Consider the following 26610-nt stretch of genomic DNA (forward strand, 5'->3'; position numbering starts at 1 on the left):
AGCTATGGGTTAAGAAATACGAACGGCAAAACCAAAATTACGAAGGCTGGATTCTGATCATTAAGTGAGTCAAGGCGTGTGTTTCGTCCACGAAGAACTCTGAGACTAGTGGCTAGCTAGATGTCGCTTTTATCGAATGGATGCAGCTTGCGTTTTGCTATTCCAAAGCTGATGCTAAATAATAATGAGGACGGTAATAATTTCAAGGGTAGAACACAGGTACAGAAAAAGTATGTTTTAGTAGAAACACTTACCTGGATAAGAACCATCATCGAAGGGCAAATTTTGACAAAATGCAGAATGAAGGATGATTTCCGCGGAACCAAAAACTTCCGCGTTATATAGCAAATGACTAATATATAATTTTGTTTTAATATTGTCACTAGTTAAATGCATGGTTGTGAAAAAAGTTAAATTACTTACCACACTGAAGCAGGCAAAAGGCAATGAAAGCGAACAGGTAAACAGAGAACGCCTTCATGACTCAGAAACTCTCAAAAAACAGGCTGGGAAGACGCAATGCACACAACGCTGACAGAATTTGAACTGCCAGTGAGTGCGGTAAGGCCTTTGCTAAATACACTTTTTTGCATGTGGGCCTGGCAACTAAATCTATTGTTAGCTTTACCTGCCAAGCAGGCTTGATTGGCGAGTTCTTGGAAAATTTTGGTGGAACCGGAAGTACAGTCGAGTGCACTTGAGTTACCGGAAGTCTAGTCATAAGATAAAACCGGAAGGGTAAACAATACTTTGACAGGAGAGTTGGAAGGTCTTCCGATGGAATTCATTGGTATCGATTCCGATGGAATCTCCGGAAGTCTAGTCGTTCCATGAGTCAACACAAGCATACTGCACGTGTAACATAACTCGTTCTTTTTAAAAGTCCTAAGTCGAGACTGGCACGCTTAACATGTAACATGAGTCGGAAAGTCGAATCAAGCACGCTACCAATATGACATAACTCGTTCTTAGAGCACTGAGTCAAGATAAGCACGCTACACACCGTAACATAACTGAGCACTTTGAGCGTATCAGTAATTCGGCCATAAGTCGAAACAAGCTCTCTACACACGTAACATAACTCGTTCTTAAAGCCCTGACTCTTCCGGGCCCTAATGCCAGTCGAATTCGAGACAGGCACGCTTAAAAAGCCAGAAGTCGAAAACAAGTACGCTAAAACCTTGAAACGGGACAAGAGCCCTGCGAAACAAGGACAGCAGGCGAGTATCGATCGTTTTCACTGTCACGCAACAAAAAAATAAATTGGAAACCGTCCGGTGGAAGAAGCCAAGAAAAGGAAATGTTATGAAAGACTAACTTATAAACAATTTATCCACGTCTCAGGTCTTTGTGGCCCACAGTTTCTGAGTTATTTGCCGAAACGTTTCACTCACCTTTGTAGAGCGAAAGTGAAATAGAGTTTGGCTCATTCTTGTCACAGATATTCAGGGGCTGTTCAGACCTGAAGGGAGGAAGATTCTAGCCCCAGGAAGATCCTAGGAGGCGGATCATCCTGGCATATGTTTTCTGTATTCAGGGTTTACACGCCAAAAGTTGCACTTGTCCCTAGTTCTAGATCTTCCTAGCTTACACTTAGGAAGATTCTAGGACTAGGAAGATCCTAGCACGTTGTAAAGTGCCTTCGCTAGAAAGATCGTAGTCCTCGGGGAAAACCAGACAAAAATAGAAAATGGCGGCCGGTCGTTCAGTGGCTAAGTAATCACGGTAATTAAGTCCAATCATTTCGTTAGGCTTTGCCACAAGCTGATCATTGTGATAATTCTGCTGAAAGATAGTTATTACTAACACCAGTGAATAGAGCAGAAAGGCCCAAATTGTATTTTTGTTTTGGTTACCCGCGATTTTTAATACCGTCTCGATCCTTCTCTACTTGGGCACCACACCGACCGAAATTCCTGTACGGCGTGAAACCTAACGAAAAGTTGTTCCGCCTTCTGTAAGGATCTTCCTGCTACTAGGATCTTACTCCAGCCGACTCAGCTAAAAATATACACTGCTACTCTAAGACCTGCTTTTTTAATTGTTGTAGTTCTTCAGTTTTTCTGCTCAAATATAAAAGACATGAAAACATTTCTTGATATGACTGTTGAGATTTTGGCTCATACGAACCTTGGAATGGCAGGGTGTCCGCGTCCGCTTACGATAAGTGTTCGCATTCTAATTGGTTGCCGTTTCAAATGGGACTGAAATCCGCCTAGTCCGCGATTGATCTCCATTAGCGTGGACTCTCGACAGAATTATCAACTGAAAAAAGAGATACAGTGGAGAAATAGGGAGGGATTTCTAGGAATTAAAACGATTAGAAAAGATGAGTGAGTCATGACTGTGTGAACGTAATGGGAAATTCTGAGAATTTGTGGAAGTATATCATCATCTTTGTAGTTTAAGTAGTATTGGGTCAAGTCCCTTCATTACAATTTTCAAAAGAAGTGACAAGGGTTTTCCGCGTGACGATGTGCTCTCTAAAAATAATTTAAAAAGCGTAAAAAAATCCCTATCGAATAAGGCTATATTTTCAGAAGTCGCAGCAAAACCCAGATCATTAAAACTGGTAGGCTACTATGCCATCGGGGTGATACAAAGCAAACCGACTCTTGTGAGTGATCCTTCCATTGACGAGGGATATAAACTTCAATAGAAATCGTCCTTGCCTTCTTTGATACATTTTTCATTGCGCTGTGATGTGTTCTTCCAAAGTACAACTCCAGTAGGGTATGGTAAATGGGAACTATTTAGTAATGGCAGTGGTATTGGCAAGATTGACGGACAGTAGTTTCTAAGAATTCATAATATATTTATGACTACTCTAGTGGGAAATTCCTAGAATGTGCGGAAAAGATTCCAAAAGGAAAAAAAAAAAGAAGAAGTAGTCACATCCATTAATTTCCATGCAATTTCTAAGAAATGTGCATAATTTTCCACCTGTTCCCTAATAATTGAAACTTAGAAATAGAAAATATATGGCTCAATTAAAGCAATTATGTTTCAAAATTCTTGCTTTTTCAGTTTTTATGGATCCCAATCAAGTTATCAGGTTTTCCAAGAGAAAATCAGTGCCATTTTGTTAGCTGTTTCTATTCCAGCAATTAATCTATAAGTAAAATATCGTAGATTATAGTTTAGAATCATAAGCAAATTAATCGCAGCTATAACTATATTTCAGAAAGAATACGAACAGCAAAACCAAAATTGCCGAGGCTGAACTTCTAAGTGAGTCATGGCGTGTCTTTCGTTCACGAAGGACTGTTTAATCGATACACTTTCTGCTTGCGTTGTTCTATTCCACAGTTGATGTTAAATAATTATGACAACAGAATAATTTCTAGGGTAGAATACGGGTACAAGACACATACAAGAACCAGAAGGGAAAATTTGAAGAAGTACAGAATAGAGCATGATTTCGGTGGAGAAAACTTCCCCTTTATGTAGCAAATAACTTATTTCGTTTTAATATTGTCACTAGTTAAATGCATGCATACGTTTGCGAATAAAGTTACTTACCGGACTGAAGCAGGCAAAAGGTAATGAAAGTAAACAGATAAAAAGAGAACGCTTTCATGATTCAGAAACTCTCAAGAAACAGGCTGGAAAGACGCAATACACAATCGACGCTATTACTGGGTGGGGTGAGGTATATGATAAATATGCTTTTGTACATAATAGAGGCCTGGCAACTAAGCCTGCAAATGTGAGCTAAGCCTGCCGGCCACACCATCAGGCTCCGGGGAAATTTTGGTGGCGGAGCCGCCAGCGCGAGAAAAGAATGGGCCGGTGAATCACTTTTGCTCGGCCCATTCTTCTCGAGCGCTGGCAGCTAATTTGGCAATAGCCTGTTCCAGGCGTTCAGATAGTAGAGCGCGGCAGTAAGTGGGGGCAGGGGCACCCAACGGCAATTTTCGGGACAATATCTGTTCGGAAGACGATTTGAGATCTAGAATTTTCGGAGTATTTGTTGTAAAATTTCTTGCTTGCCTGCCTCTGCTAGGATTTTCGAACATCTACAAAATGGCATAATTACCCATTTTAAACGGATTTTGACCCTAAAAAAGGCCACCTAGAATTTTCGGGAGCCTTTTCCTGGCTGAAATTTTCGAGAAGCTAAGTTTTTATCCCTATAATTTTCGGATCACTAGACTTTCAGCTAGGAAATCCGAACAGATGAAAAGTTTTTTAGGGGATAAAAATATGCCTATATCTACTGTTTGAATACTAAAATACGTTCAACAATGCTATGTTAAGTGGTTTTGAACTATATCCTCGTTGGGTGCCCCTGTGGGGGAGCGAGTTAAGTTGTACACCGGGAAAACGGGGGCCCTCGTTTTTTTTTTCTTCGTGAATTTTTCTCCCGCGCTTTACTATTTGAACGCATGGAACAGGCTAATTTGGCACCTAAATTTTCCACGAACTCGCGCGCTAAGTGAGCCAGCTAGCAGCCTACAGTGAGCTCTGGGCAGCCTAAGCTCTGTTGTAGTCGATGTCGCTCAGGGTCTACGGTGTCACTTATGGCGGCATGACATGTTTTCATAGCTCCGCCATTGTTGGCAAATATTTTTGCCCTATATAGACATCAGCACTTATGGCAACCTTCAGTAGAAGAAATTAAAAAGCTACTAGAAACAGAACTTAGCCCAATACGAGCAAACCTGCAGTCAATTAAAAATAAATTTTTCGACTTGAAAACTTCAGTGGATTATATGTCAGCAACAGGGACCGCGGACGGAGAGGGGCTGGTAGGGCCGCGGCCCCACCACTTTTTTGCGCCCCCGCCCCCACTTTTTGCGCTAAAAAGAAAAATAATTAAAATAAAAAAAAGACTTGAAACAAGTTTTTTTCCGTCTATGTTCCGCTATATTCTCTGTATTTTCTTTAATTTCAAACGCCAGGCATTTTGTGGGGCTCCTGTGCTTTTCGCGGTAATTGTGCTCTGGGGCCGACTTGCCCCTTGATCAAACGCCATGCCTTGGCAACCCCTTCGCTTCTTTCGGCAGCGTGTTTTGTACTTTCAGCTCTGGCAGAGTTTTTTATCAGTTTTATCAGACGAAATGAAGAAAATTACTAGCTTTTTCAAGCCAAACGAAGGTGAGTAGTTGTTTTAAGTTGAAAAAAGTTTTATCTTTTGTCAGTTTCTCCTTTCGAATCAATGAAATATTCGATGGCAAGAAGAATTACATTACTTGAACAGTGAACGGCCATAGTTAGAAATTTTTCAGATCACTTCAGGGTAGTATTTCCTATACTAAAATTGTAATCGCGTCTTTTCTTGCATTGAATCTGAACTGACCGTGTATGTTGGCCGACCTATAAAGAGCAACAAATACACTGGATAAAGTATGCAAAGTCACGCGACAGAAACAAATCAAATACTATGATTTTATTCCTTTTTTCGATTTTCAATATTAAAAAAAAATATTTTCAATTGTCAGCCCTGCCACTTTTCACCTTGCTCCGCGGTCCCTGAGCAATGTAAAGCAAATCCACTGTCAGAGTTAATAGTAGCATACAACTTCTCATTTAGCAATTGTACTCTTTGACTGCAGTTCATTTATGGGTGTGTGTGTGTGTGTGTGTGTGTGTGTGTGTCAGTGTTGGCGTGTTTTGCACTTGATGTCTACATACTTAATTTCTAACAATACAAGACTAGTATCTAACTCGGAGACCTAACGGTTTATTTAGATGCTAGGCATTTCCTTATTACCTGTAATGTATTTTTAGCTTTCCTTTTATTACAATGCATGTAACCGTGTAACTGACCGTTACACTAAAACTAGCGTCTGTAGCGAAATGTAAATAAAGCTTGTTGTTGTTGTCGCTCCTGTAATCCGGGATGTTTGCGGTTTTTATGTGGGCTGGCTCATCACGGTTATGTTCACACTATGCTGCCTGACAGCTCTTGCGACTTACGCCGATACAAAAGCCGTATCAAATAGGGCTTATGTTCACACATATTAGAACAGTGATTCCGGAGTGGTTTCTGAAACCCCGAAGCGTAGTTATCGAGTCCCGAGCGCACGCAAGATTCCCGGAAACAAACGCTTTCAAATATTTTTCCCACCGAAAACGCATCGCAATTAATACCTATCACCCATGACGAGGTGAAGAGATGAGAGATTCTGAAGACTCCCTGGCCTTTCAGGATTTGTCGCTTTTATGGCGCAACGGTACATGCCCTGTTCTTTATAGATCAATTATAAGTGGAGACTGCACACTGTAATCTTACTTGCTTCGCCTGCTGAAGGAAAACACCACCGAACAAATGACGAGCCGCAAAACCGTATAAAATGGTCATGAATTGAGCCCCGGAAAGAGAGAAGCAAGCAAAAATAAACCCAAGTTTACGAAAGTGAAATCAATTCATTTCTATTTTTATGCCTGTACTTCTACGTTTTAATAACTATACTGTTTTTTTTCATGCAAGTCTAGCTATAAATCGTTCGTATTATGCAAAACAGTATCAAAACACGCGGTAATCTATGCCATGACCGAAAGTGGGCTGCCTGTGAATGGATCGTCACAGATGAGGGATAGTACCGGTACCAGTCTTAGTGGCAAAATGAACAGGTGTTGAACCAGGCCATGTTCACACCAAACTTGAGGATTTAGTAAAGTGCGACGCTCTCTTTTTGACTATGTGGGTCTATTCGGTCTACACCAATAACATAAGGACTCGTACCTAGTCCCGATCCGTTTGAAATTAGGCAAGGGAGATTTAGAATCACAACCGACGGCAAACGTCAGATTGAAGTTGGCAATTTTCAAATTTGGAAATGAGAGGATAAAAGCTGTCCAGAATGATTCTTACTGATGAACCTGGCATGAAAGTTCTAATTTTTGTGTAGGAAAAAACTTGATCAGGTGGTACAAACTGCCGTATAAAACATGTCTCCAAACCTTTCTAATATCAAGCCATCTTTGCCCAATGTTGACGAGTAGGAAAGTGCGACTGTTCAGGAAAATTATTTGTTATCGGATTCCTACATAACATAACCCTGTTCACAGACCCTCTATTTTCTCTTCAAAGTCCGTCGAGCCGGGGTGGTAAAATATAAACCGCAGGGGATTTATTTACCGCCAGCGCAATTGTGTAGAGGTTTCTTTCTCGCGCTGCGCGCTTTTCTCGAGCGCTCGCTTCGCTCGCGAGCTAACCGATGTTTTTCGAAAAGAACGAAAAGAAAAATAACACAACGCCTTTGTACAGGCTAATTCCCAAGAGATGGCGACGTTTTCTCTGCGATCAGACGGAACAAGCCAATAGGTCCCAGACCCTAGTTCCGTCCTCCTCACGATGCACGCGGACGAACATTTGCGAAGAGCTGGGGCAAGTCACGCGATCACAACATGACACTTTGAAACCTTTGTGGAAAGCTTTATTTTCCTTTTTTCGTACTGTCTTGTAAATAATGTTTCTGAAGTTGACGAGGGATGTTGGGTTTTAATAATGGGAACCCTCCAATGGATGGTGGACTTTTGAAAGGAGCTAAATTGCGTGCTTTAGTTGCGTATCAGATGTTCTTTGTATGACGGAGTGAATGTCAACAATGTCTTCGAGCCTTTTTCCCAATGTATCAACAACCTCGGTTCCCGACAAAGACATTGTACTTGATGCCTGCCAAGTAATTTTGTATGGAACAATTAACCCCAGGTAAGGCCTTAACGAAAACATGCAGCCGTTTTTCCCAGAGGAACTTACAATGCAGCAGCCCGTTAAGCCGGAAGCCGGTCAAGGTTTTCTGATCACTTAACAAAAAACTGGCCGACAGTCCGATACTCATTTGTCACGTCTTTAGTTGACGTTTCTAAACAAGCGAACTAAGTTTAGGATTGTTGGGTCTACATTGTAATGGGCGACAAGGCATAATAATTTTTTCCAAGAAGTAAATACGCTAACACAGCTTGTTTATAGTTCCAGACCTTTTGTTTGACTGCTCGCGCGTACTTGAATACGCGAAAATACGGACTGTTTTGCAGTCTAAGATCTTTATAGATACTTTCGAATTCTAGAAAGAAAAAATATAACGTATTGGACATTGAACATCTTGAAGCACATGTACACTTAAGTGCGGGACACTATTTTTACGTCTCCCACTTGAGACGGGACCGCCATTTTACGTGGTCATCCGAGCCACGCGAAGGTCCAGCCGCAGTTGCAGTGCAAAGGCTGACTCGTCCCCAGTCGTCTCTCATTATTAGTATTCGGCGTGGAATACTAGAACGGGCTCTTTAACAAAGGGGATGACGGGAAGGAAGAAGGGAGAAGGTAGAGACGACGTCTCCCCTCCTCTCGCCTTCCCATCTTCCCCGCGCGCATAACCCAAGCGCTTCCCTAGTAAATAATTAATGAGTAGAATCAACTTGAAGACGACTGGGGACGAGTCAGGTGCAAAGGGAGTACCTTCATTTCTCAGTTATTTTAAGACCCTGAGAAAATGGCCCGGCCTCGGGAATCGAACATGAGTCCTGCTCTGCAGGCAAGCGCTCTACCGTCTGAGCTAATCCTGCTGCGGTTAAGTTAAGAGACAATTAATTTATCTTAAACGTATTGTCAAATAAATTTAATATACTCCAGGCCATATATGGTGCAACATAGGTGTATTTACAACCTTTGAGCCAAGAGAAACTTCTTTCTAAATAATTTACAGTAACTACATGTACACTGATTTCTGACTGTACCTAGTCTCCAAATTGCTTGGCAACTCTTTATTTAAGCTCTGTCCTCATCTACTGTTACATGTAGGACATGTAGCTAATACTTGTATAATAGCTCATAGAGGGGGACATGAGGGTTTACGGTATTGGGCTTTTTTTCATGCGGTATTTCGGTATTTCGGTTTAATTTTGCGGTATCATCTAGCTCTAAGGTATGCAGTTTTTCATCATTTTGGCTGATGGTATTCGATGAAATAAGATTGTTCACGGTATTACAGTACCGGTAACGTTTATTTCCGCTTTCCTTTTGATACAATACACAAAACAAAACACAGTAGGACATTAACATAAATGATTAGACCATTTAAGGTCATTTTGTGACAGTTAAGGGATGGACCATTAGAAAAGTTATGGGGGGTGACAAATTTTCGAGCTGCAGGAATTTTTTTCGTTATCAAATTCATTGTATGAATTTTTTTTAGGCCATAGTATGAATATTTTTTTTAGGGTTAATTGGCGCGCATGAATTTTTTTTCATTTAATTTTCCTTTGCGCGAAAATTTTTTTTGTACTTCGACCCTGCCTCCCATAAGTTTTCTAATGGTCCGTCCCTAATGGTCGATAATATACAATGTGATTGTTGTTGCATCCAATGATAATGAGTCGTCTCAAGTTACCCTACCAGGCTTTTCTCTCTGTGTACCTGTGCCGGTAATTCGAGGTCTTACACGTTTTCTCACAATGGCTGAGGTCGCTGAGGCTGAAGATTGACTGTGTGACAATTTTTTATGAAGAGGGCGAGGGAGGCGAACATTATCGGAACAAGAATAAGTTTAGATGTCGCCGGTCGCGAGAATTGAAAAACGCCTTGTAAAGTTAAAAGAGAAAATTTGCTAAGTTTGCCTCTTACTGGCGTGGCGTGTGAGACAGTCGAGATAATTGACCCCTGAGAGACTGATGTGCGAGTAGACTCACTTATCAAAACTCACACTTGAGGTGCGTGGTTGGTGTGTTTTTTGCACTTTGAAGAGTTATTTTTCAGTGAAAATCTGTGAAAAATTTGCGAACTACCAAAATTTAAAAAAAAAACATGGGTCTGGTGCATAAATCCCTGAGATAATTAAACGCGCTAGATGGAAGCAACCATAAGTATTCAGAGCCGATTATAAATGTGATTAAAATATCCGGTATTAGTATTTAGACAATTTTTGGCGTAGTATTTCAATATTTGCCATTTTTTCTCACAGTATTGCGGTATTGGGTACCCCCCAATGTCCCCTTCCTTATAACTTTCTTATTTGCATAGCCACACCTAGCCCTGCCAATACAACATGGCCATGTCCAAGCTAGTACCCCCACCCTGGGGTAGACTAAATACCTTATGTAGAATTTTGCACACTAACTTTTATTAAACCATTAATCATAAATATTAAACAAATATTTTTTTCTTTTCCTTTTTTTGGCAGCTCCATCAGGATTTTTGATGTGATCCTTCTGATTCCAAATGCCTTTTTCCTCATTTTCCTTGTGTATAGACTTGGCTTTGCTCACATACAGCTTCACAAAATTAAGTGTCCCATTGTTAAAACAGTATATTCTATGGTAAGTTTTCTATTTTAAGTACACATCAAATTTGATTTCAGGTTAATTCTGATTTAACCAAGGTTGATTCTCAATTTCCTTTGTCTCCTAGTCCAGCTAGAAGACACAGGAAATTGAGAATCAACCTAGGTTAAAAAATTGTAACCTGAAATCAAATTTTAATTTGACCTGTAACATATACACGTACTCTAGATACATTATTTGCCTTTAAGGTGGCAGTGTGTGGCCGAGCATTTAGAGTACTGGACCTGTAACCCAGAGGTCGCGAGTTGAAGTCCTACCCTAACTGCTCAGGGGCGGATCCAGGATTTTTTTTAGGAGGGGGTGCACTCGTCTGTTACTCTACTTCAACACCAATAAACCACAGAATTTTTTTTTGCAGAATACCAGTTGTATTAGAAAACCGCAGGTCATCTCCGTGTGTGCACCCCCTGCACCCTCCCCCTAGATCTGCCCCTGCTGCTATAGCTGGATTTACTTTCGGTAGTCCCGATTTCAAATCCTCAGCCACACTTCTAAAATAGCCAACTCAGGTATCATTCGCTTCCTATCATTTGGGATTCTGAACTGTACTGACACAGAGGATAAGTTTTATTTGTTTTAGTTTTTTTATTTTAATAGATAATTGAATGCTAATTTCTTGTCACTCTCTGCGGATGAAGTAATCAACATTTTATTCTATTTTAGTTGATCAAAAAGCTTCCTTCTTCTATTATTGCTTTCCTGATTCCTTTTAACTCAGATATCCTTCAGTTATTATTTTTGAGACAAAATTATTAAAAAGTATAATGTCTTTGAATTCCATACCTGCCAACTCTCCCGGTTTTCCCGGGAGTCTCCAAGTTTTTCATCAAATCTCCCGATCTCCCGGTTAGAGCACCAAATCTCCCGGATAAAATGGACTTTTGAGCATTTCTGTGCTTTAGTTTGAAATTTAGTCCATTTTTTCACAAAATTCAAACTTTTTTTATTCATTGTACAGTTTCTGGGACATTTTTGCACATGTTTAGTCAATGACAAAGATAAGTTTGTCATTACAATGATGAAAGCGCATTTCGATCCCATGTACGTCATGTAAAATGTCATATAATGTCCTAAGGCAATTTGTTGGCGCGGGGGGGGGGGGGGGGGAGGAGTGGGGTGTTGGTGCTGTTGACGTTCGGGGGTGGGGGGGGGGTGTAGTGCAAAATAGAGAGTCTCCAGATTTTAGATCTCCGGAGGTTGGCAGGTATGGAATTCTGACTTTGGTCTTTGTTTGATACCTGGGGTGCTTACCATTTACACAAACCTGACCCAGGTGGAAATCCTTTGCATGACAATGAAACTAAAAAATTTGACGTGGTGTGAGAACAACCCACTCCAAAGTATATCCAAATCAGAACAAACTAGAACGAGTAGAAAAATTGCATAGCTTTAAATCACATGGCATGTTTTCTGAAGCTTCCCAAACAGAATGGCACAAACCATTTGATTTTCCAATCGGGATTTCCAGTTTTTCCCTTTTAAATGGTAAGTGGTTTCTGTAGAATAATGCTGTTTTATGGCTTCCTTGTGAAGTCTTTAAATATATATACATTTGTATTGATGTGCATAAGATTGAGGGGTTGGGTGATTGAATATAAATTAGGAAAAAATCCTGCAAACAGCCTTTTAAGGAATTATGAAGACAAAATTAATTCTAAGTACATAGAGTCCTTTACTAGTCATGGACACCCCAAAATTAGGTACTTAAATAAAACAAATATTATATGCTATTAAATTTATTGAAATGTCTATTTTCATTAAAATAAAAGGTTGAAGAGATGTTACTCGATCATGGAATGAATACCATTAAATGCATAGTAAACAGGATGAGCTTATTATTGTTTCCTTCACACTGTAGGTTGTTCTTGTATGTGTTGTTGGAATAATAAGATGTTTTGTGTCCATGCTTTTGTCATCCATCCAAAAACATCCTCACCGAGATGCCATTCCAACCAAGGTATGACATACTGCCTGCCAGTTAATAATGAGTTCCAAACTTAACATTTTTGTACTTCAGTCTTCTTTTTGGTAAATCTTATAGGGATGCATGCTGGGAGTTGTGACTCTAAGGCTCTCAGCTGAGCTATAAAAAATATGCTTGACTTGGAAAAAATGATGATAACATTCATTTGTTACATCATGGGTAATATTAAATTTGAATTTGAATTTCTCTTTTACATTGTATGTACATTTAATGTCCCTTCTATAAAATTTGTGTCACTTCCCCCACTGAAAGATAAAAACATTTGAGTTTTTAAATATATTCAATTTCATAAACCTTTTTTATAATTATATAGGGTGACATTTTTATTTCATTATCCTATGCATTTTTTAAAAAATTTTAATCCTGCAGATTTTATGGTTGCTTTTGAGTTGCTTCTTGTTAGCAGTGGAGTTGAGTGTAATCATATTTGGAGTTTGGGCAGGTAGGTAAATTGTGGTATTGAAAAGTGCAAAGCACAAGGCTGTTAAGAGCTAGTCCATGTGATGAAAAGGTTCCTTGCATGCAGGATTTTTGCCAGGTGCAGATGTAGATACAATTACAGTTGAACGCCCTGTAAGTGACCTGACCCGAAATGCGAAGACTTGGTGGGCGCTTGTGGGAGGTAGTCGCTTACAAGACAAGAATTGAACTGAGTAGGGGACAGGTTCTTCTGGGAAAAAGTCGATCCCCCTCCCCCAGGATTATAATACCTGCTTTATGGAAGATAAATTCATTGCATGCAGTTTCTAAGTTGCAATATGTGTAGTTCCATATTGTCGTTAAAAGTTTTTTTTTTTTACTCGCACCAAGTAGCATAGTACATACAGCAAACATAGAGACCTCACAGACCATGTGTAAAGTGCTTACAAGAGGTTAAAACAATGGAAAACTAATAAATCGTTAGCCCAAAACGTGGTCGCAGTCGCTTACAAGAGGTGGTCATCAACCGTAGAGAGGTTTGACTCTTTTAATTTTGGTGGTTTGGTCAGGTGGTTGCACACAAGAGGTGGTCGCACATGGAGCTTCTACTGTATGCCTAAATGGCATAAAGATGATTGTGTGTGTGTGATGGGGTGGTCTGCTGTAAAACAGTGAGGTTGACTGCATAGAAAGACTGACCTGAAAATAGGGTAATCTGCAGGTTCACTAAGAAGGTAGGCTGTGGCAAATAAAGGGGTTTTGATCTTGAGATGATTATTATTAAGAAGGTAAAATCGTAGCTTGTGAAGGTCACTGCAGGGAATAATTGTGTTAACTAAAGTTTGAAAAGTAGATTGTAAGAACTTGCGCCTGTAGGAAATGAGAAGGTAGCCTGTAACAAGTGATCCCGCTAGAGTAAATGTAGCCAGTTTTTAGCAATTAGTTAGTAAATGGTACTTTATACGGCCTACAGTTTTCCTGTTGTTAAAGACAAGTGAGTACAACTAGGTAACCTGTGGGAGCGGAGTGACATATATCAAAACAGAAATGTACATGGTCCTGGTTGTCAAGTGAGGAAGCAGGTTGTGGCATATGAGTGAGAATGCTTACACTTAGAGAGAGCCGTATATCCTATAAAAGGTAGAAGTCGGTGACATGGCATTCGCTCCTGAACCGCCTTAACCACCCGTGGGGATCAACGTCCCTTGTATCGCTTGTGACGTCATCAGCTTTAACTGTCAAGGACAATAGAGAGGAGAGGTGTGACGTCACGTTACCGCGGTAGCACTATTTCTGGATGACAACAAAACCAACGACGACGGCGACGGCAAGGAGAACGGCAAAAAAAATAACAAGCAACAACTGTGCACGTGCATCACGCTTTTTTGTACATTTCTTTGCCATCGTTGCACCACTACGACATGAAATTTCCTAATTTCACGCGCCCGCTTTATGTAGTAGGAGAACACAACACAACAATTGTCGTTTTCTTTATCTAAACTTAGATAACGATAGATACGGTGCCAAAGAAAATTTCGCCAAGATTTGCCAAATTAAATGAAATTGAATAAGATCGGTGAAGTTTGAAATAATGCGAATACACTACCAAACATTTTGCTACCTTGGTAACGTGACGTGAGGACTTCTCCTCTCTATTTTGCCAAATGAGCATGATTCAGTCAAGCTGGGGGACTGCAGAAAAAGGCAAAAAACCATGCTACGTTCACCCCAAATTCCGATTAAAATCTTCTCCACTTATCCGCCTGCACTTTCTTCCATCTGAAAGCTTTCCCGAGAACCTTTTTCCAGCGAAATGAAGTTTTAACTAATAAATACCCAGCAAAAGAAAAAATGGGGCAAGAGAAGCGAAAGATAAAGGGAGGAGGGAAAGCAAAAGGTAAAAGTCGAGCCGGAATTCTGAGACACTTTTGAACTCAAAAACCCATCTCCAAATGTTGCTTCTGCGCATGCTCGAACTTCGGAAGGTGATATTTTGCATCAGGGACAGAAGGCCGCGAAGTGCACGACTTGACTAGCTTCTCAACGCGTTTTTTCGGCAAAAATCTCAGTGCCGAATGGGTTAACTGTAAATGCCCTGTGATATTACTCGTCAGAAGGTACGTAGCCTGTAGCAGGTCACCCGATGAGCAAATAATTAAAAATCAAGTTCCATCAGTGATATACTGACATGTACATTTGTTACATGCAGCCAAACAAATACATTAGTTTAATAGGCGATGATTTCAAACGTGCATGAGTGTTGTCTCATTAATTTTTTCTGTTACATGGACAGATTGCTCAGTGCTCTTAGTTCATGTTGTTTCCAGTAGAGATTAATATATGATATTATTCTTTGATTTTAGGCAACATGCAAGACGGAAGAAAAGGAGTACAAAGAGTACTATGTGTGACATCAATATGTGCTATAGCTTATTCATCTGCTCAGGTTTGTTTATTGCCAAGGCTGTAGAACACTAAGGGCGTTTTTTCATTTATCAGAACTAGCCGGCCGGACCATTACCGGACCAGTTATTTTGACAATGAAATCGGCTTTTTCCAAAGGTTTTTGCTGAAGAAACATCTCCTTCCTGCACACTATTTAGGATTTGACTGATGTAGCAGGATAGTTTTGATTAATAGTGAAATTCTCACTACCACAGGAAGGGTCTGGCCGGTCAGTTCTGACAAACGGAAAGCGCCTTAAGTGTTTTTCTCTCTTTTCATGGATCTTTAATAGTATTACGTCGCTCAGCAACCCTTCGGGCGAGTAGTGAAAAAGCGAGCTAGCGAAAAACGGCGGGAAGAAAGTAAGCATCTCTTTAAAAATCTCAGTCGGCTCACTACCCCTCCCACTTCCAGAAAATATCAAAATAAAAATTTTTCTCGTGTCAAATCATCATAAGTCAAACTGTGCGGTGTAGGTGGGTCTCACACGCTCTCCATTTTTGTTTGACTCTGTGCGCACGGAGCCAAGTGATTGACCTAAATGTTGAAGTTAACTGCCAAAATTAACCAGTTGTATAGTATACTAGAGGCTGGTATACCACAGTAAGGCATTGAAAACAATGCTTAGAGGTGCCACTTCCCAGTTTCCCCGGTCTCCCAGTTCCCGCGTGGGTTCTGCGCAACTTTTCGCGACTTGCCTTGTCTACTATTTTGGAGCCTGGAACTGGCAAATATTCAGCCAAATCACATAGCCATTCTACAGTTCGCATTTATGATTTACTTCATGGAAAGACCTTATAACTGTCGTCCAACCTGGACTGTCGTCTCGTCGTTTTACTATAGTGAGCTTTGGCAAAATAACAACAGAAAGAAGAGGACGGCAAAACGTTTATATGCCAGGCAAAGATGACAGGCCTATTACTAGCGTGTTTTGTCATGTTTAAAGGAAGGTAAAGTTTGGCGGAAAGTTTTTTTCCAAACATAACTGCTAACACGCCTGTCACACTAGGTTTGTCGTCTTCTTTCCTCTCCCGTCCTGTTGCGTAGGTTCAATTTTGTCGTAGTGACGGAAACAAGTTATCAAATGCTAGAATTTCTATCAGTTTGCGATCAATGAAAGGCTCGAACTCCTTCAATAATCGCGGGTAAACATATCTTAAACTTGCACATTCCTTTTACCAACAGGCAGCGTTGGAATTTGTTAGGTGTCCTGGATTGAAGGGAATTTATGGCAAACACAAGTATGATTTATTTGGTCATGGTGGGTTGCTGTTTTGGTCGTCGACATCGCTCTTCTTCGCAATGGTAAGTCTCTCAAGAAGCACACCTTTCCGACTTCTCCCGGCCGAAAAGAAAAATTAAGTCGGGAAAATTTCCATAGCCTCTCACGCAGACGTTCTTAGGGCTTAGTCACGCGTTAAGCCTCGTGCAAACGGACGCAACATTGTTGGCCAACAAATCCCAACATTATTGTGTCTGTTTGCACGCCCTGTTGCATGTTGTTACGTGTTGTAGGGGGTTGTTGCGCAAAGATTGAAACCGGTCAAACGTTTAGCCACGTGCAAACGGACGAAACAACACTTAAAATTGGTGGGTAGCTTTACAGTTACCGAAGTAAGTTCGATGGGTTAATAAGAACTCAAAGTGGCTGCTTAACTAGTCAAGGGAAAGTGAAATGTACTTTTTTTTAACAAATACGTATTGTTAACTGCTGTGTTCAACTTAGGGCTAAATCCTACCAGAAACTGTTTATTTTAAGTTCGACAAAACAACCGTATTTCATGCGATGCTGTGAATAGCCTGTTCCAGGCGTCCAGATCTTGTGGAAGGCGCAAAGTTTCAAGTTTATTAAAACACTTTGGATACATATCATAATTGATCCTTGCCCGCAAAATAGCCTAGCTAATCGAGGCGGGAAGAAAAAGTAAAAAAAAAAAATACGATAACACTGGCTCAAAGCGCACGTCCACTGGCTCAGATCGCATGTGCAGAAAAAATACAGCGCGAATGGGGGGGGGGGGGGGGGGGGCGGGGAGGTAAGGTAACGGATAATCGCTGCGTTCACTCCTGAACTATTTTTCAACACTGGAAGAGGAATTTCGTATCTCCGCGCGTCCATATAAAATCCTCTATATGTTTTATTACGTCCCTTACTTTTGTGGCTTTTGCGTTTCACAAAGGATTACCTTGTCTCTTGTGTGTAGGTTTATTTCGTCATTGTGATATTGCCATGCACCAAGTTAAGGGAGTGCTGTATTATTCCCGGTAAGAAGTATACCTTTACTTTAGTGCTCTGTTTGGATTTGACATCGCCTGAGCGATACTCGTCCGATGCCAAGTGAACGTAGCCTTTTCAGCCTTTTAGTGCGAGTTCTTTATCACTGGTTTATCAAGTGTTCAGTAACCAGAGGTCGATAGGCACACTGTAAATCAGAAAGATCTGTTTTAGCCCTAAAGATGCGGCCCTTTCGGTGAGTAAAAGACGGTCCTATTTTTTGGGTCTAACTTGGCTCCATAATCAGGGCCATTACAGTCCAATTACCTAGGGCTTATTTGTACTCAGGGGCTGAATGAGTCCCAGCGTGGGTTGGAATAGGCTTTCAATGGGGCTGTTTTGGCTTCAATTGTGCTCAAATGGCTCTAGGAGAGGCTGAATCAGACTTTGACCTGCAAGGCTGAATTGGCACTTTAGGGGCTGATTCAGATCTTTTCACTTTTCGGTGCACTGCAAAACTTTATTGCATGTTTCTTGTGCATCTTTTATAGGCTAAGTTCTTGAAAGTCAGTCCCCTTAGCTGGCGTATTTTTTAGGCATGTTGGACAAAAGAGATGTTTTGGAACATAACTGCTTACGTTTGTATTCTTTTCCAAACCGTAATTATTGCTGTTGAAACCTGAGGCAAAACATACTTAATTCGGGTTGTTGAAGTCAAATGCGCTATCGTGGTTTGGAAATGCCACACTGGAATCATTTACTGAACCCGGATTGTTTTTAGTTTTGTTTTTGTTTTGTTTTTTTTTTCAGCTAGGAAGACCTTTTACGGATACTGCGGATTTCTCTGTTTTATAAACGTTGTGCAAGGATGCGCAATTGTTCTGTTATATACAGGTTTTTCGGATAGTTTGTGGTAAGTTTGTTTCTATTATTTTTTACATAAAAAACGGTTTTGTTGACTTCCGCTATGTCGTAACCTCATGCACTCTGTCGAGTGCCCCCTTTTTGTTGTTGTTGTTGTTGTTGTGGTTGTTTACATGGAGACTGCCGCTCTTAAGGCGCGGTCACTATGCCATGAATTATACGTAATAATTTTTGACACGAAAGAAATACGCCACTTTGTCATTGAGTTTGAAAATCATTCTAATTTTCTTTGTCTTAACCTCATCTCTCTCGAGTGTCAGTCACCTTTGTTTTGTTTTGTTGGTGTTGTTGTTTACATAGGCTTAACGAAGCCTAAAACAAGTGTTTGTTTTATTAATTTCTCTGCACATTGGTTGCGAGGCTTTGCGCACGTAAACGAATTCTCGCTCTTTTGGTAGTGCCACCATTTCTCTATTCCCCCCTTGAACTTTTTTGAAGACAGGTTTCAGTGTACCATACTAAAGAAAATTGTTCGTTTTTCATTGTTGCTGTCTTATCCGCGACATAAAAGACTTCATGTCAGGTCACCAGGAAAATGGAATGAAAGTCAGCCATCCCTTAAAAAATTGCAACAGAATCTTAGAAAAAATCAAGCCCCATTTGGCTTATATGTAATAAAGCCTGGCGAGTGGTGTTATGATCCCAGACTGGTAGTGTCGGTAAACTACATGTGTTGACGACGCTGAAATATTCCTCCTTTTGGTGTTACAAACTAAAACGTAATAAAAAATATTAACTAGTAATAGTTGACACTACAGCTGCCCCCGCCCTGTATATTGTCGTTCAATAGTATTCTTGCTCGTTGTGTAGCTCTTTGAAATATACCGATTCATAATGAAGGTTTTCACACATATTCCATACAACAGGTGAGATAAATACAAGAAATAAACGCCAGGTTCCATGCACAGTTTCGGTTCGATTTGCAAAGCTTCAATCAAAACATTCTCAGTTTCGAGAATTGTTTATTCTAAACCATAAGAAAAGATTTAATTAGAAGTTTAATTTTTCGCTATTTCTATTTCACTTTTTAAATAAAGTTCATTTTATTTGCCGGAAAGTAAGCCAGTTTGATCACTGTTCACACTCGCGCATTCTAGTCTTATTTTAAACTTTTGAGCGGAAGGACATCTGTGAGCAGGGAATAAGTCAACACAGAATTTGATGGTCGGCGAATTTCTGTAATCGTCCATCGTTCTGCTAGTGATAAGCTAGCCGTTGAATCATTCACTCTTCTTGCTTGATTGGGGCCGAGTCTTATTCCGGTCAAAAAAAGAGAAAGAGTGTCTGGCAAGGTTTCCAATCAAAGATTAATTATTTGTGAACTCGTGTCTGGCAAACTCACTTAGTGTTAAAATATACACTGTTATACGCACCTTATAACTTCATCTGCGCTTAACGAGTGTTCTTTGGTCCATAACTTTCATAACAACTCCTCCACAGAATGTCACTGATAATACGTAACGCAAAAGAGTATCGAAGTATGACTGCACAATTGACGTCACAAAATCTATTTATTGTAAGCGGTCCCTTCGGGATTTTTTGTGTTTTACGTCATCCTAACCATTTCGTACTTGCGGGCGCAAACAATAGAAACGTCATCATTACCTACCGATTCCTCGCGGCCCCTGTTCAAGCAAATCGAGATTTTTCCTATATTGACTGTATGACTGTATATTTCATTTGTAAGTACTTTCCTTAATATACGCGCGAGTTACTAGAGTGCCTCCTCGGGATTTCGCCTTCTGGGCGAAATCCCTGCTGGGGCAATAAAATAGCGGTCATGTTTTGATGCAGAAGTGAGCGAGAACAACTATAACAATATGTGCAATGAGTTGAAGTCATATCATTGGCCTCTTATGAATTGGACAATGAAGAACTTTTGTGGCGCAACTTATTCACTCGACTTCAAGAGTGAGTTTTAAAACTGCCGAGACGCTAATCTTAAAATTAACAAACAAAAATAATAAAGATTAACGAGTTGCATGTTTCCGGCCAGATTTGAACTGGCGACCTTCCGCGTGTGAGGCGGACGTGATAACCACTACACTACGGAAACGACTCTGTCGATGAACTTGAATTTTTTTCGTCTTGTCTAGCTATTGGCCAGAACACCAATAGATTCATCCCTTTATTTGTGTAAACGCCAATTCTACACCATCACAGTCCCTGCATGACACCTTTTACATATTTTCCTTTTTCAACATGGAGAGCGACAGTTCCCTACTTTAATTAAAGTTTAGGTGAGGCGGCCGGGGGGAGGGGAGTCCAAACCTCCCGCTTCCTCGCCTTGTATTACCGGCTTCTGCCCCCCTTTTCTTGGTTTTTCCCTTTAACCCTTTTGTTGCGCAATTTTCCCAATTTTCCGCCTCCAGTAGCCCTCGCGCCTCTTTTCTCCGCACAACCCACTCTCTACGCTCTCTCACAAAGGGAGGGGGAAGGAAGGATATGTAGCCCACTTCGGGTTTTGTTATTCTAGACTTTTACTTCAACAGCGACAAAGTAGAACGAACTAACCAAAACAATGCTAAATGAATAATTCACAAAGTACTTTTCTTGCATTATCTTGATTATCTGCACCTTTTTCCTCCACCGACTGCTGTACCTCAAGGTTTAAAATCGTCGCTCTAGTCGCTCCATGTTTTTGTTGTTGTGGCTCATTCACTGGAGTGAAAACTGGCAGTGTTTTTTCCGGCCTTCTGTCACGCCACTATCTACCATGCATGATCTGATCACTGTTGTATCCCAAGCGGGGTACAATAGCTGAATTATATCACTATCGGTAGTCAAGGTCACGTTACCTAGAATCAACCAATGACAGTCCCTGTTTATTTATTAAGTGAAAATCTTGGAGTATATAAACAATACAGGACATAACATAGCCTGTACACAGACGTTGTTTTATTTTTCTTTTCGTTCTTTTCGATAAATCCCCTTCGGTTTATATTTTATCGCCCACTCGACGGACTTTGAAGAGAAAATAAAGGGTCTGTTAACAGGCTAGACATAACATTACATTTCTGAATTGTATAACCTGATTTGGTTCTGTAGATTATATTAGAGTGATTTTACTTCACCCGTGAAATAGATAGTAGACTACTACGCACTATTATACACTAATCCCATTGTCAGTGCATTGTGTTCTTTTGTGTACTTAGCTTGTAGCTGTTTGGAATTAACTGTTAGTCTCTGTTTCAAGGGTTACGTAAAATTGCTCAAGAGACTCCGTATTCTTTTTTCTTGTTTTACCTCTTAGTGTATTAGACTGGACTATGTTTGTGTATTATACATTATTCGGTCCTCTGGTGTACTGGGCATTTCTTAAAGACTTTTTCGGAAGGTGAGTCTTGATATCAAACGCGCACTAAAAATATTTTTTTAGTTTTGCCAGTCGACGATAATTAAACCTGACCCGCGTAGATGAGTAATTTACTTCAGTCGGCTGTAAAGGTGATGTTACACGGGACAATTCGCAAAGACGATTTTTTTGTGCAACACAGCGTTGCAATGTTGAAACAATGTTGTAACCATTCGAAACAATGTCGCAACAATGTTGCAACGCTTTGTTGGGCTAAAAATCGTCGTTGCGAATCGTCCCGTGTAACATCACCTTAATACCTTTGTGAATGAAGTTGGATAAATTGAGTGGGATCCACAATTTTGTTTCGTTCGCAACTTTTTTCCAATCATCGTTCCCTTAAGGGGGATGCTTCTTTTCCGCAGTGAGCCCTTTTCCACTCCATTGTCATCAGTCAGCATCCAACAGCAGGCATATTGTAATGTGTATTTAAAAAACAAGTATCCGCGTTGCAGTCTTATATGGGTGGGGTCAGAAGAGGGGATGTAGTACAAAAAGCAAAGGGCCCCGCCCCCTGCAGAGACCTTAGACTGCCGCAAACCGGTTCTCTGGGCTCTTCCTCTAGTTTTGCTGTATTAATTATACTCGCGTATCCTGGCCTCAAAGGGACAGGTTTACGGTTCAGCTCATGCTCATTAATTAAATTACTTTTTTCCAATTTATCATTAATTCTATGGATTAATAATCCCACTCACGTGTATCTCAGCGATCTCAGGTGTATTTCAAAGAAGAAGTGTATTTCAGAGTGACCTGAAGTGGGATGGAGGAGTACTAAAGTCGCAGAAAACATTAGTGGATTATGCCAACACTACCAACGTTGAATTTATTGTTGACCCGAAGGTTTTATTCCATGGTTGATTAATTTCAACTATTTGCACCTAAGTTGATCAAGTGACTGCCAGGAAAGTGTGCGGATTGGTTCTTTGACAACATTATGACATGATCATATTGCTTTCATAGACGATATAGCATGTCCCGGCAGAAAAACTAGAAAAACAGCATTTTGATTAACAAGCATGCGCTGAACCATGAACCTGTCCCTTTAAAGCATTGCCACGCCGAGATTGCAGATTTAGTGGTGGAGTTTTTTTGTTGTTGTTTCTATTTTTGTGGTGGTGGGGGAGGGGGTTGGGGAGCAAAATAGAACATTTTTTTTATCAACCAAGTTGATGAGGCCAATATTTGTAACCATGGAGGGACTCCAATCTGACGCAATTTTTGGGCTTGAAAATTTATCGCGTTTAAAGTAATATACATACATCCCTGAAAAAAAAATTGTGTTGATGTTGTTGTTTGTTTGTTTGCTTGTTTTTTTGTTTCAACTTTTTGTTTTTATTGTTTTAATACATTTTTTCTGCAGGACGAATTTCCACGTCTTCACAGTGGGCGAAACAAATTATGTGCGTCAACATATGCACACCAATGATAATGAATCTTCTGATGAATATTCTTAATTACCTGAAAAAGAGTCTTTACAAAGGAGTAGATAAGTCATGTTATGGCGACCACAAAACTTCTGCTAGCAGGGTAGAGGATTTGTTTAAATTCTCCGCGAAAACTTGAAGCTGCTATTTGGCTTCTTTGTTTGTCAAGAAAAATGACGAAGAAATATTTCAGAGCGAGAAATTAGAAACTCGCTAGCGAGAAATTTGCTAGCGAGATTTCACACATGATTAGCAGAACCTTGACACTCGATAATGAGAGCTTGACATTTGCGATACAGAACTCAACATCTCTCGCTGAAACTCGACCATACTTACACGTAAATGAGCCAACAATTTTTATTAATCGATATTGTTTACAAGAGTTTCGGCATTTTTGGCAGTATAACGATATCCATATACTCCTGCAAAAAAGGCGTCTACAACAGAAAGTCAGTTCTGTTTAGCAGATAAGAAAAGTAGCAGCAATTTTGAACCATGATGGTGTTTTAGAGACTACCACGAAAGTCTGCATGAACCCACAGTGACAGGGAACCGAAACGTCGCGAAAACTTAAAAGAAAATGTAGTTATTGGGCTTCGTAACTTTTTCCTTGCAATAACATTCCACCATAACAATAACATTTCATAAATATTTCTGCTGTTCAAGGTTTTCTGATTTTCACCACAAACGTTTAGGGAATTCTAAAAACAATTTTTTAATAGCTTTTTAATGTTATTTGTTACAGTCTAAAAGAGTTTAGAGGGGCACTGGTTTTAAGCAAACTGGAATGTTTTATCACGTTTAAAACGCTAGTAGTGTCTTAGTCTGCCGCCTCTGCTCGCTTCCCGCCATTGGGACCCTGATTCGGCTGTATTCGCAAGCTAAGGGAGAGTTTTGAAAAATGTTTAGCCTGTGTTTTTAAGTTAGCCAGCTCTAGCGAACAACCATTGTTTGCAACGGTTGGATGATGATCTTGCACGGACTACGAAAACGGCATAGTTGGAGTGATTTTTCTTTAGCCTTTAAGAATGTTTTCCGGAAGTGTTCGTTATTTTTATTTTTATTTTTTTTAGATGTTTATCTACTGTAATTTGTAAGCCAATTTGTAATCTTTGCGCATTCTGAGCCTGTTCACTAAACCAAACATTGAAATGTTGTAGGTCGTTTGTTGTTTTAGTTTCCTTGGTCCATCATTACCCTCTTTTTTGTTTCATGGTCAAACGAAAATTGCTATTTAAATCAAGCGATTCACTGATATAGTGTCGTATAGCGAAATCTAACTTTGGCTATTTTGGATAACAAGCCCCACGTTCTTTGTTTTGTTTTATTTTATTTTTATTTTTTTATTTAGGTATTTTTTCAAACAGCCTTGTTCATTTTTTAACAGAAGTGAGGAAATAGATGAGGTGATGCTTTCACACGTAGATCGTACTGAAAATACCCCTGTTCACCCGTCTTCCCTTACTTTTATCTGCCATAAAGAATGGCTCTGTCTTTTGTCTCATTATAAACATTGTCTTATAACATAGCAAACAAGATTACATAGATGGATCCTCGCATCATCGTCTCAGACTAAGAGTATGCCTAGTAATAGTTTTCGTTTATTTAGTGTTGTTTATTACAATTTCTTGTGGTGATATGGTGCTATGACGTTGAACATAATAATCTCTGGTGGTCTTAGGCTTAAGGCTCTTGCTGTCTTCAAAAATTCAAGAGAAATCAATAGCCCAATATAGTTGTACTTCTTTGACAGTTCAAACTAACACTCGTATTACTAGAAAAAAATACATTATACTTAATTATTTAATAAAATAAATATATAACAGCAGTATCAAAAACCCATATTGTATTGTTATTGATTTCTTCCAACTGTCTTCCGTGGATAATAAGAGTCTTGTTTAGGAGCTAAGGCCTGTTTCTCGAAAGTCCCGATAATTAACGGGCTCCGGTAAAGCTGTTGTTGTCTACATGCAAGACAGAGGTTTCAATATTTTGCATCTAACATGATAAAACTATCAGTTTATGAAACAAAATGGAGCATTTTGCTAGCCAGGACCCGCGCTCTTATTTTTTATATTTCGATTTGAATACTTGATTTCGGGTCCGAAAAGTTACCGGGAATTTCAAGAAACGGGCCCCTGAGCCGGTTATTTTTTGGCAAATAAATAACGCTTCGCCTTGCACGGACCGCTTAACCCTATATTTAGACGCGGGATTGATGTCTTTCTCGTTGCAATGAAAAATTCTTGTTCCTCTTGCGATATTTGCCAAATCTGCGTCTTTTTCGAGGTTCACCTTTGTTTCTTTTGCTAAAGTAGTTGTTTTTGCGATTTTTTCGATTTTTGTCAACAAGTTTTCAAAACCTTGCAGATACAATCCTGGGGCTTGTTACTTTTATGTTTGCTGCAGCTTGCAATCGCTGTTGAATTTGTTATTCTTACTATATTTGCTATTTCCTCTTTACATTTCTGCAAGCAGTTTCCTTTAAACATTTTGGCGCTAAAATTGCTAAAAAAATTAGCATTTGTTTTTTGCGACAAAGTTCAGTCCTAGATATAAGTGAATCCGAACTAAATTTCCTTCCCCTTCATCAAAATTTCATTAAAATATACTTCGATAACTCGAATTATGGTTCTGGTAGCTCCATTCAGATGCCTCGCATTAGCTCTTCTTGTTGTATAAGTGGTGAAAACACTAAAAATAACACCACATCAGTTTGATTATAATTGGCATGGTGCAACGAACAGATCACGTTTTATCACCTGTTTTATCAGGGGCACCCAACGATAATTTTCGGAAAATTATCTGTTCGGAAGACGATTTGAGAAATAGAATTTTCGGATCATTTTCTGTAAAATTTCTTGCTTACCTGCCTCTCCTAGGATTTTGGAACATCCAAAAAATGGTATAATTGCCCATTTTTAACAGATTTTTACCCTAAAAAGGTCACCTAGAATTTTCGGGAGCCTTTTTTCTGGCTGAAATTTTCGAAAAGGTAAATTTTGATCCCTATAATTTTTGGATCACTATACTTTCAGCTAGGAAATCCGAACAGATGAAAAATTTTTAGGGGATAAAAATAAGCCTTTATCTATCGTTTAAATACTAAATTACGTTCAACAATGCTATGTTTATGTGGTTTTGAACTATATCCTCGTTGGGTGCCCCTGTTTTATAATAAAAATGTATGATCATGTTACCGTTTCTGATGATGTAAGTTAAAATTTGTACTGTACTATAAACTGAAGTGCTGAAAAATCTAAGTAACTATCAGTTATTTACATGGCAAATTGGATATTCTCGATAACTCGAACCCCCGCTAACTCGACTGTTTTTCGTTGACCTTCAGAATTCGACTTACCTGGTTACCGGGGTTACTGTATTGCAATGCAATGAGAGCCAAAACAACTGATTTCTAGAGTTTTCCATTTATTTTTATTCCGGAATACGGTCTTTCGAACACGCCCTTAATAAAACCAGTACAAGTGAAGCCATTTGTTTTTCAGGGGCACCCGACGGCAATTTTCGGGAAAATATCTGTTCGGAAGACGAT

The 26610-nt window shown here is 39.8% G+C and overlaps 1 protein-coding gene, 1 long non-coding RNA gene and 1 other non-coding gene across 4 annotated transcripts in view; 1 reads left to right on the plus strand and 2 right to left on the minus strand.

Moving 5' to 3' along the window:
• Positions 1 to 3671, minus strand: part of LOC140922937 (uncharacterized) — a 6956-nt gene extending 3285 nt beyond the window's left edge. Inside the window, exon 1 of one of the 2 annotated variants that reach the window (XR_012164116.1) lies at positions 3523 to 3671. This is a non-coding gene — a long non-coding RNA (uncharacterized lncRNA). Of the gene's footprint in view, positions 1 to 423; positions 582 to 3522 lie in introns of those variants that run through there. The other variant, XR_012164117.1, reaches the window with a different exon arrangement.
• Positions 3672 to 7364: 3693 nt separating this feature from the next.
• LOC140922826 (transmembrane protein adipocyte-associated 1 homolog) lies at positions 7365 to 24893 on the plus strand. Its single transcript, XM_073372853.1, has 10 exons — positions 7365 to 7660; positions 10131 to 10266; positions 12149 to 12247; positions 12644 to 12716; positions 15058 to 15140; positions 16325 to 16444; positions 17344 to 17404; positions 18165 to 18267; positions 21532 to 21615; positions 22994 to 24893. Exons 1-10 carry the CDS (start codon positions 7548 to 7550, stop codon positions 23085 to 23087), a joined length of 966 nt encoding a protein of 321 aa, XP_073228954.1. The 5' UTR covers positions 7365 to 7547; the 3' UTR covers positions 23088 to 24893.
• On the minus strand, positions 20262 to 20334 carry Trnav-cac (transfer RNA valine (anticodon CAC)). Its single transcript has one exon. It is a non-coding gene; the product is annotated as a tRNA-Val (tRNA).
• Positions 24894 to 26610: the final 1717 nt, after the last annotated feature.

Source organism: Porites lutea, chromosome 13 (genome assembly GCF_958299795.1).
Source record: "Porites lutea chromosome 13, jaPorLute2.1, whole genome shotgun sequence".
NCBI lineage: Eukaryota > Metazoa > Cnidaria > Anthozoa > Scleractinia > Poritidae > Porites > Porites lutea.